Source organism: Carya illinoinensis, chromosome 7 (assembly GCF_018687715.1).
Source record: "Carya illinoinensis cultivar Pawnee chromosome 7, C.illinoinensisPawnee_v1, whole genome shotgun sequence".
Lineage (NCBI taxonomy): Eukaryota > Viridiplantae > Streptophyta > Magnoliopsida > Fagales > Juglandaceae > Carya > Carya illinoinensis.
In genome coordinates, this window is record NC_056758.1 from 953,255 (window position 1) to 965,472 (window position 12,218).

General features: G+C 30.7%; 1 protein-coding gene across 4 annotated transcripts; it reads left to right on the forward strand.

The window, feature by feature from the left end:
* The first annotated feature begins 6,226 nt into the window (after positions 1–6,226).
* LOC122315141 (bifunctional L-3-cyanoalanine synthase/cysteine synthase D2-like) lies at positions 6,227–12,026 on the forward strand. 4 transcript variants are annotated; one of them, XM_043130909.1, is made up of 11 exons: positions 6,227–6,364; positions 6,893–6,956; positions 7,043–7,152; positions 7,253–7,310; positions 8,103–8,366; positions 8,445–8,582; positions 8,674–8,725; positions 9,157–9,236; positions 10,072–10,131; positions 10,829–10,909; positions 11,726–12,026. In XM_043130909.1, the coding sequence occupies exons 2-11, from the start codon at positions 6,918–6,920 to the stop codon at positions 11,813–11,815; spliced, it is 972 nt and encodes a 323-aa protein (XP_042986843.1). In that variant the 5' UTR covers positions 6,227–6,364; positions 6,893–6,917; the 3' UTR covers positions 11,816–12,026. The 4 variants fall into 4 exon arrangements, with proteins under 4 accessions (XP_042986843.1, XP_042986847.1, XP_042986845.1 ...); XM_043130911.1 differs by lacking the exon at positions 6,227–6,364 and adding an exon at positions 6,402–6,489; XM_043130910.1 differs by lacking the exon at positions 6,227–6,364 and adding an exon at positions 6,424–6,575.
* The last annotated feature ends 192 nt before the right edge of the window (positions 12,027–12,218 follow it).

Here is a 12,218-nt window from a genome sequence, read left to right on the forward strand (position 1 = left end):
AAGAAAAATATTAATGTTCTTTCAAAACATGAGGTTGTTATCTTAGAATTAATTGATAAGATTAATGAGCCACAAGAAAGAAAAGATTATTTAGAAAAATTGAAGAATACCTTCACCAAACACAATACTTCAATACCATCCCTATACAATTTTTCAGAAATAATAAGTAGGTTTAAAACAAAATCACAAAAAGTCACATTACAAGATTTACAACAAGAAATTAATGAAATAAAACAAGAAATTTGAAATTTGAAAACTTCTAATATTAAATTAGAAATTTCAAATAAACAATTGTTACAAGAAATTATATTATTAAAAATAGATAAAAATATTAAGATTCCTAAAAAAGAATAAGGAGAAAATTCAGCAATAATTATTAAAGATGAGACGGATAATTTTATTAACATTTTTGATAAAATGAATTTTTAAAAATGGTATATTGAAGTAACTGCCTCTATTAATCACAATTCTATTTTACAACAATTGCCTTATTAAACATAGGAGCAGATTTAAATTGCATACAATAAGGATTAATACCATCTAAATATTTTGAAAAAATAAAAGATACATTATCCCAGACCAATGGAAAAAAATTAAATATAAATTATAAATTATCTAATACATACATTTGTAATAAAAAAATTTGCTTTAAACAACGTTTATTTTAGTAAACAAATTAACACCAAAGTAATATTGGAAAATTCATTTCTTACCTTACTTTGCCCTTCATTTGTGATAAAATAATGAATTTTTATAAATATACTTGGGCTAGAAATTCAATTTAAATTTTTATTTCATCCGGTTTCAAAAGAAATTAATTCTTTAAAAGAAGTATCATTAACCAAAGAAATCAAAATTTAACAAAAAATAAGATTAAAAGAAAAGAAAAACAAATAGATTTCTTAAAACAAGAATTAAAATATAAAAAAATTGAAGAATAATTAAAATATCTATTATTAATCCAAAAAATTAATAACTTTAAAATTATAATTGAAAAAGAAGTATGCTTTAATTTGCTTAATACTTTCTAGAGTTAAAAAAAAAACATATAATTGAATTACCTTATGAAAAAAAATTCTCTAAAAAGAATATTCTTACTAAAACTATACCAATTCACATGAATAATGAACTATTAAAATTTTGTAAAAAAAAAAAAAAATCAATGATTTATTAACAAAATGATTAATTAAAAAGAATAAACCACCATGGAATTGTGCTGCATTTTACGTTAAAAAATAGGCAAAATTAAAAAAAGGAGTTTCTCGATTAGTTATTAACTATAAACCATTTAATAGAGTATTACAATAAATTAGGTATCTAATTCCTAATAAAAAAGATTTATTATCTCATCTTTATAATGTCACTGTATTTTCAAAATTTGATATGAAAAGTAGATTTTGGCAAATCCAAATTGATGAAAAGGATAGATACAAAACAACATTCATAATACCATTTGGACATTATGAATGGAATGTTATGTCATTTGGATTAAAAAAAATATTTATAGTGAATTTCAGAATATTATGAATGAAATATTTACTCATTTCACTCACTTTTCAATAGTTTATATAGATGATAGATTAATTTTTTTCTTATCTATTGAACAACGCTGGAAACATTTAAATACCTTTATCCAAGTTATTAAACAAAATGGATTAGTTTTTTCATCACCTAAAATAAAACTATTCCAAAAGAAAATTAGATTTCTTGAGCATGATATCTATCAATGGACTATTACATCAATTAGTAGAGCAATAAAATTTACTAATAAAGTTTTTGATAAAATAAAAGATAAGTAACAATTACAAAAATTTTTAGGAAGTCTTAATTATGTTACAGATTTTTATAAATCTCTCATGCCATTATGTAAACCATTATTCAAAAGATTAAAAAAGAATTCATCCCATAGATAGAAAAGCATACAAATATTAGAAAACAAATTAAGTCTCATGTTAAGAAATTATCATGCTTAGGGCTTCCATCCCCTCATATTTTTACAATTATTGAAACAGATGCCTCTGATATTGATTATGGAGGAATTATGAAGCAAAAATTATCAACTAATTAAGAACAGATTATTCGATTGCATTCAGGATGTTGGAATCCTACTCAAAAGAATTACAATACTATTAAAAAATAAATTTTAGCTATTGTATTATGTATTTCTAAATTTCAAGATGATTTATTAAATCAAAAGTTTTTACTTAGAATAAATTGCAAATCAACCAAGTAAATTTTAATTAAAGATGTAAAAAATTTGGCTACTAAACAAATATTTACTAGATGCAAGCTATATTAAGTATTTTTTATTTTAATATTGAACATATTAAAGGAAAATCTAATTCTCTTCCTGATTTTCTATCTTGAAAATTCTTATAGAGAAAATCATATCATCCTCAAAGTCAAGAGTAAAATCCAAATCTTCATATGCCAGGCCACCATCTCCTCCCTATCTTTCACCCTATCTTTATGTAACTCCAAAACTTTACACGATACTGGAGTCATTACCATCACAACATATTAGGCCACCTTACAAACCATTTTCATCATTATCTTTTTTAAAATTACCAACATACTTAAAAGCTGTTTCTCTTTCTTCTTCCCTCTCTCAAATCATTAGTCCTCCACTATTATCTCAATTTTTTGCATCCTATATTATTATTAAAATTCATTGGCATCCAGTTTTCCATATTGAGTCTAAAATCTAGCATCTATCCGATCCCAAAAAACTACTTGATGCATTTTTCTTGCCAGACTGGCATTATGTTCCACAACACATTAAGAAAACCCATAATTTTTATGAATTCATATTAATAGACACTGATTCAATTATCATTTATGAAATCCCTTATTCCCTACAAATTCAACATTCTCCACATGCATATCCAATTATTGCTTTTCACAAGGTTACCATTAAATAATTTCTCACTTTAGAACAACGGAAAAAAAAAAAAAAATCCTTATCTGACAAGGAAATTAACCTCACCATATTATAATAATTATGATTACCAGCAGGCGTGGATAAAATATTTTTAAAATAAAACAAAAATTTGCGTCATTTCTGATTTTTCTATTTTGATAAATTACAAGAGATTAAAACACTCATGAGATGGTTTTTACTATGGTGGGATTATTATGGACCGTAGTCTCTTCTTCTTCCTATCTCCCTCTAAGAAAGTCTTAGGATTTTCTCGACACAAAATGATTATCCATCCACATTAAAGCATTGTTCACCAATTATTCTTTTCTTCCTCAAAACAAAATTAAATTAGATTATGAAGTGAGAATATGTCATCAGACCTTATCTCTCTTTCAAAACCGTTATGTTTTTTTCTCACCAAGTCTTTGTCAAATGATGGAAAAAATATAATTATGACCATGTTTTAAAAATGTTTTAAAAAATTACCAAATCCTTTGAAGTGTTAGTCTAATGGAGTAGATTTCATGCTTAATTAACATCCATTATTGGCAAAAATGACTTGAAGAAATTAGCTGAGACAATGTCATGAATTTCAGACAATGATGATGATGAAGACCCATAGAATCAAATCAGATTATCTCCATTACAACAACCTACATCATCACCAAATCAATAGGCTTCATCTTCTCAAACTCAACAAGCCTCTTTTTCTCAGGACAACTCATCTTATTATCCAGTACATCTGATAGACTCTCAAGATCCATTTAATCTGGAACTTCAAGATTATGACCCTCAAATTATTATGTGATTCTAGAAGATTATTGCTTTTGCAATTATGACAGATGAAAACTGTTAGAAACATTATCTTTTCAGAATAAAGACAAGCAACTTTGTCTATTATCAGATTATTGTTACTATTTACTTTTCAACCTCACTCGTTATTAGCCGCCACATGAAGACAAAATGTTAAGCATGTATTATTAATTTTTTGTATAAAAGTCACTTTGTTAGTATCTATATAAAGGAGTCTGTAATTAAAGGAAGGCATTCAGAATTTCTCAGCCGAAGCCCTTCCCTTCTCTCTCAACCCAATTCTAAAATACTCTCTCTTGTGTAAAACTTATTTCATATCTTTTGCTTCCAATCCTTTCGAGAATTAAACACTTTGTAAGTATTATATTTTTAATGAACTCAATTTTATCATAGATGATTTGTCTTTTATCTTTATTCATCCATATAGTCAGTTATATACCGCCTATATAATCTTGACATCTTGCATACGGCTGGTTATATCGCCTATTATTACTAAGTATTACTATTATATATATATCTAATTTATATTTCCTTGTATACATTATTGGTATCAGAGCCATTGGCTATTACATGTTAATTGTATTTTATATAATATTTTATAAAATTAATATATAATATAATATTATATATAGCTGTTATATAATATATTTAATTGTATTATATTGCTGTTATATAATAAAATTATAATATATTGCCATTATATTAAAATTTATGATGAATTATTATTATACTTATAGTGTTGGTTTTTGTGAATTTTATGACTTAAAATGTCTAGATTATAATTCAAGACTTGAATTAAAAAATATGATGGATAATATAAAGGATCTTAAAAGAAAACAACAATTAATTAAAAAAGATTATTAATTAATGATAACTAACTATCATTGCGAGTTTTTTAAAAAAGAGATTAAAAAATAAGGAACCATAATAATAATTCATCATAAAGTTTAACATCAAGATAAAACAATATAATAGCAATATAATACAATTAATATATAATAGCCAATAGCTCTCATACCAATAACGAATATAAAGAAATATAAATTAATAGTAATACTTAGCATTATATAACACAAAAAAAATATATACAATAAAAGAATATATGTAAGAGTGTATATATATATTATGAATATTGTGACGAGCCTAAAATGACTCAAGTTGACTTTATATGAATTTTGTTCACGAATCTAAATTAAATCGAGTCGAGATTATATGAGTTTAGTTTGTTTAATATTCGAATCAATATTGGTGGTCACGATTCATTTACCAAATGAACTGAGTCCGAACCAAATTTATATGAGTCGAGCTTAAACTATTCATCAACAGCTCTGTTTGTTTGCAAACCTACCCCTAAGGGTAGGTACCTCATGACGTGCTCCCTGAGGTGTCTACCATGCCCTGCCACACTATCACTTGGCCAAGAGGTTGCCAGTAGACCTGACCTAACTACGGCCTAACTCCCTACAATTTTTTTAGTCAGCAGAGCCAGGACCAGGTATAAATACCCCCTCCCTCATAGAGGGTGGGGACTTCTACTTCATTTTCCCATTCTCCTTCTGGATATTTTACTCTTTTACTAGCAAGTAGCAATTCTGAGAATCACTCATTGACTTTAACACTATATTAAACAATAGGAAAAAAGTAGCCTTACAACTTATATTGTCGAGTAGTAAATGAGAGAAAAATTACAGTTCAGATGAAATGAAATGAAATATTTTAAATAATAGTAAATTTTTTAAGTTAAGATGAGATAAAATATTTTGTAAAAAATATATGTTTAAATAATGAAATGATACGAGATAGTTTTAAATTTTTGTGATTTAAAAAAGATTTGGGTCTTACTGTTTTATAGAGAGCTAAATTGTGTACTATTCATGTACTTTTTACACACTGTTTATGTCAGTTGTATACTGTATTATTTATGTCAGTTGTGCATTGTTTATGTATTATTTTATACTTTTTATTGTTAATTTTTACTGTTTATTTCTATTTAATTAAGTGAAATTTTTAAAATTTAAAGACAAAATATAATATGTTTAAATAGAAAAAACTACTTTACGGTTTATCTCATCTGTACCGTATATGTACCGTATATCCAAACTGGGACTTACATCGTTTTTATTTGTTGGATGTTGAATATCGACGACGTATATTGGAATGTAGGTTTGGTTTGTTTTTTCTTCAAATTCTCAATGATTGAAATCTTTCCGAAGATTGGGTTCTTAGACCTTTATCCGTTATCACTCCCATCTGTGTTCTTTATGGTCCGGATTGGATTGAAAGATGAAGATGAGGTGGGAAGAAATAATTTTAAATAAAAAGTAAAAGTTAAATAAAATATTATTATTATTATTTTAAAATTAAAAAAAAATAAATTAAGACTAAAAAAGGAAATTATTTATTATATTTTATATAAAAATTTGAAAAAATTATAATGATGATATAAAATAAAATAAGTTGATATGAGATGACGTGACATCTCCTCTCAATCCAAAACAGGCGTGCACACTGGCTCGTGATAGAAATTCATATTAAACTTTTGATGTTCTGGCGATACTTTCGCTAAGTTCTGCACCATTACTCATTGATCAGCAAGCTTATTACATTCCTGAACAAAACGGCACCACCTAAGTACACTTCTGCACCAGTACTTGAACTTCTTATACGAAGAAGTATTGAGTACTGAAAATGTGTTAGCTATTTCCCTGTTTTCTGCCTTGTTTTGTGGACTGCTTCTTAGACTACTCTTATTTAAAGTTAAGGCTTTTTAGTTTTAGGCTATTCATTTGAAGATCCACATTATCAGGGCATTTCGAATATAGAGTACTTTGACATTAATATTGTCAGTCTTCTTTCCTTTGTTCCTTTCTGTTTTGTGAACCTTTTTGGTTATTAATTTGTGCTCTTTGAGTAGAGCTTTAAACAATCTGTGTAAATAATCTGCACATAACTGGACTGTTTCCAGGACTAGATGGAGATTTCTGAAGAGTATCTGTTGGCTGGTTAAAATTCTTTGCTATGATTCTGTTTTGTGCTCTGTTTATTTTAGTTTGTCTTGATTTTGTTAAAATATGCCCTTGACATCTCAGTAATTTTTTTAAGACCGTAACTTTGTATCTTGGAAGTTTTTCTGACTCTTTTTCATTTTTCTTTAATCAGTTTCAAGTTTCGTTCAAAACACAACATGGAGGACACGTGTGTAATAAAAAAGGATGTTACTGAAGTATTACCTTGTCATAGAACTATTTTTCTTTCACTCCGCTTCTTCTCAAATTCAGTCTTCCTAATGTTATTATTTGTCTTGTGCAGTTGATTGGAAATACCCCAATGGTATATCTCAACCATATTGTAGATGGCTGTGTAGCTCGTATTGCCGCCAAACTTGAGTTGATGGAACCCTGTTCTAGTATTAAAGACAGGCATATCATGTTATTGTTTTGTATTGATTGTCTTTTGCATAATACTGGAGTGATCTAGCAACTAAAGGATACTAACTCATTTGTGCATTTTGGCTTGTAGGATTGCTTATGGCATGATTCAAGATGCAGAGGATAAGGGTCTGATTACTCCGGGAAAGGTTAGTGTTGAAAATCCCTTATATCTGGAGTGTTTTTAGACTGGTCATACAGATTTCAGTTTGTGACCGTCTTATTCTAGAAAAAAATTGAATCCCAACCAAAGTTTTGAATACCGTATCGGAGGCGATACCAATCAAGGCACTAGAACGAAATATTTCGGTACCAGTACCGTTTCGGAATAGTCGATATATATATAAATAAATAAATATATAAATTATATTCCAAAATAATAGTCTATATATGAATAAATTCTATATAAATACTTATATATAAAAAGTATAAATAGCTTGGTTTGAATTAAGGGTCAGAAAATGAGCTTGTAGTTTGAAGAAATAAAAAAAAAAAGAGTAAAGGCCGAAATACCGGCCGGTATGGGCCGAAATATTGGCCGATATTTGGGACGGTATGAAACAAGTGTAGTACCTGTACCGGACTAGTGACCAATACAGAATATACCGGCTGGTACGGTACGGTATTTAAAACAATGATCCCAACCCTTCTCCCTCCTCAAATTTCTTTACAAGGGCAGCAATGTGGCTTTTTCCTACCATGCAAGTTCCACTTATTATCCCATTTACAATCTGATTACAACTGTGCTTATGTTAACCCTCTATTATGACTCAACAAGTTAGACCGTGAGTATTTTTCAGGGATGTGTTTGATTGTTTGGTGATGCTCATACTGGAGTAAATTTTGTTTTTCTTAGTCCTTTTGCTACATATCTTGCCCTTATTATACAATGGTGGGATTAACATACTATGATTATTGATATGTTTGGATGATGGCAAAAGACTGTCCTCATTGAGGCTACTGGTGGTAACACTGGCATTGGGTTGGCATTCATCGCCGCAATCAGGGGTTACAAACTTAAACTTGCCATGCCGGCTTCAATGAGTCTTGAGAGAAGAATTGTGCCCCAAGCTTTTGGAGCAGAGTTGTACCTTACAGATCCTGCCAAGGGTGTTTATGGGGTTTTTGAAAAGGCCAATGAGCTACTCAGTAAAATACCCAATAGTTATCTGCTTCATCAATTTGAAAATCCTGCTAACCCAAAGGTGCTTTCTTGTTAGATATCTTGTCAAGTGGATAGCTTGTTGAAACCTTTAATCGATGGTTCTGTCAATCTTTTTTAGATCCATTATGAAACCACTGGCCCGGAGATATGGAGGGATTCGGGAGGGAAAGTTGATGCCCTGGTTGCAGGGATAGGGACTGGGGGTACGATAGCTGGTGCAGGGAGTTTCCTCAAGGAGAAAAACAGCAAGATCAAGGTTCTCTTGTGTATGTGTATGTGAAGGGAAGAGAGATAGCTCATGTCCCTATTTGGTGTGAATTTTTATGTTTCTTTTGTTTATGTGATAGGTTTATGGGGTAGAACCAGTTGAAAGCGCAGTCTTGAATGGAGGAAAGCCTGGTCAGTAAAGCTTGTTCTACTTGGGTGTTTCTGATGTATACTTTGATGGTGCCATTTTGCTAATTAACAAAGCTTGTTTTACTTATCAAAAGAAACAAACTCGTAATTCATGCTTTTGTAAATCAGATCCATTTAAGTACAAATCCTAGTAAAGTCAGAATTTACCTGTGCTTTGAAAATAATTTGACAATTTCTCTAGTATGTTTCAATATAAATCACTTTTAATATGAGATTCTTTTTCTTTAATGGAGATAGAAGTCGCCCATGCTTGGACAGTCAAATATGCAACCAAATTTGTGTTGCATATATGTTACCTTAATTGTCTAATTATGTGTTATATTTAGTTCTATATAGATGGCTGCTTTCATCTTCTTTCATTTCCACAAGTAAGTTCTCTAACTATATATATTACATGCATGCACACCTTATAGGCAAGCATCTGATCCAAGGAATTGGTGTTGGTATCTTGCCTATTCTTCTGGACGTCAACCTGCTTGATGAAGTTATTCGAGTGAGTCTGGAAATTATTTTATTGGCCTCCACTTCGATTCTCCTGTGAACTAATTTGCTTGTGATATGGTTATACTTGTCACTTCTTGAGTGAAAAATCCAGCATAAGCATGGCCAGACTGCATCATAATAAGGGATATGCAAATGTTCATTTCAGTTTGGTTTAATTGTCTATTATGCACTTGTTTGTTTTAACATCAGATTTGTTTTAACATTATATATTAGGGAAGTTCATTTCAGTTTGTACTTAGTCCAAGGGATATCATCTAGATTTGAGTCAGTTTTAGGGGCTTGCATTTTTCTTATTTCTTTATGTAATAATGATCACAGTTCTTTCTAAAGAACGGGTTCTTTCTTGCTAGTTTCTGGTACACTTTAAATCTGAATAAACATTCAAACATGCTCGGTTCAGGTTCAGAAAAGTCTTTGTGAGGCCTTGTTTATCTTTACTATTGTTGTTTTTGTTGTTTTCTCACTGCCAAATTCATCATTTGCATTTTTGGTATTCATGAACATAATTGCATTTGAGTATATTTTTATCTGAATCTTGAAGACAATAGTGTTCTATTTTCTTGGACAAAATGCCATGCTAGGCGTGGACAAAAGTTGCAAATCCTTGTGATAGTTACTGATGATGTGTGTTGTGTACTTTTTCATGAATGGAGACCTTTTTTAATAATATTTTCAGGTGTAGTATTTTCTCTGTGAATCTTGTTGGAGCATAGTGACAAGTGCGTGGTACTGTTTGCGTGCAATATTTCATATCTCTTTTAGCTACAAATTCAGGCAGGGATTTCCTTTCAATGGCTCATGATGTTTTTGGTAACTTTTTTCAGGTATCAAGTGAGGAAGCAATCGAAACTGCCAAGCTACTTGCCTTGAAAGAAGGATTGCTGGTAAGTTAGTTGTTTTCATTAGTACTCACCTGGATGGTGTCAATAGGTGATCAGGAAGGCCCATGCCAAGGCTACTGACCATAATATTTGCATGCTGAACAAAATCGAGCATAATGGTCAATGGAATCGGATTTGGCACTTGATACAACCATATTCTTATGATTGCATCCAGTGACTGTTCACAATAATAAAGTTTAATTAATTGAAGTTTGGAAATTGTTTTGATTGCTTCAATTTTCAAAATATCCAACCCATTGAAATTGGGGATCATAGCCTTTATATTGTGGGAGCTTTTGACTTTTTAAAGAACATATGAAGCACGTAGTTTTGTTGCATTTATCCATTGATGTGAATATTCATTCATTTTAAACAGATCACATGGAAAGCTTAGCAATTTTAATTGGCAAAAATGGATAATGCTTTGCTGAAGTTCAAGTACATCTTGATTTAGAAATGCAAGATTTTGCGGTAAGCTGAAAGATCTTAGTAATTAATCAAAAATAAGAAAAAGAAGAAAACTCCTAATGTTAGGATTGCATTGTTGATCCAACGATAAAGAAACTTTGTATGGTCTAATCAGGGGCTATGAAACTCAGGCCCTCACTGTTAGAAACTCCTATTTTATGTGATGTCATTTGGTGCAGATTCTTATAATACTCTACTTCTGTGCTTAATGTTGGGGGCATGTTTTCTGCAGGTGGGGATTTCATCTGGTGCTGCAGCGGCCGCTGCAACAAAGTTGGCAAGGAGGCCAGAAAATGCAGGAAAACTCTTTGTTGTAAGTCTAATTGCCTAGTCCCAATTGCTATAGAACCTCTGCTGCTCTATTTTGTCTGTATTATGATAGTGTGCTGAGGCTGATTTAATTCAGACTTCGTATCAGCACCCCTCCGAAGATCTTTCAGACATGACTTGGACTCCATATGGATTGAACATTTAAGATTCATAAATTCTCTCGTTACATTGTTGAGCTAAGTGCAGTCAATATGGCATATAACTGATGCATTATGATAATGTGATTAGTTCTGATGAATGGTTCAGTGGGTCATGTTTGATATGGCCTTGTGTGCCAGATTGGCGGTGCTAAATGGATCTCTAGCTCAAAGTTGTTTCATCTTGGAATGAAGTTCCATTTTTGTCATTAATATCTGAATGAAAAATAAGTAAAAACTACGGATTCCAAAGCTTCAAGTCCAATATGAAATATAACCAGAATAATCTCTAACAAAATTTAGAAGAATTTGGCTGACTTGACTCCTTATACTTCAGTGGTGTTCCTAGGAGTGGCATAAATAGTTAAAGACTTCTTAAGCCAACTTGGTTTTGTCTTAGTTCCTGTTCATGGTGTGGTGCACTGGTTGAATGTGCATGGAGTAAGGTCCAGCATGAGTGCATGTGGACTCTAGGAAAAGCTGTATGTCATCTGTTTGCCAGGAACGAACCTGATTTTTTTTTTTTTTTCCTTTTCACGCGTGCGTTTTCTGCTTTGCCAGTGCCATGTCTAGACGAAGGTTATGTTGACACTAAAGGCTGAATTTTACTTGTCTGCATGCGCTGATTCCAATCCCATTAATCCATTTTGTTTGTAATGCAGGTGGTTTTTCCCAGCTGTGGAGAGCGTTATCTGTCTTCTGAGCTCTTTGATTCCATTAGGCAGAAAGCAGAAAATATGACTTTTGACTGAGGTGTTCATGAATATCACAAACTGCCCATGTCCTTTGCATCCCGTGGATGCCATAAATAATGAGAGATGTAGTTTGTTTGCAGTATTTGCAGAACCTTTAACTATAACTAATAGAGAGAGTTTGATGTTTTAATGGTTGTTTGATACTCGGCCTTCAACATGGAAAAGCTCAAATGGGATGGCAATTGCCAATGGTTTATTGGGTCTGTTATGATGCTTTCATTCTTCATTCAGCCTAATTTCGTTAGTATGTTATTTTTGCATAATTACTAAAAACAATAATGCTTATTTTAGATAAATAGCCATTCTACTCATCATTTCTATACTACAAATTACATTTGATTTTTTATTTTTTTTGTTTTATTCTTGTTAAACTAAAAGAATTTTTCTACTCATCATCCAT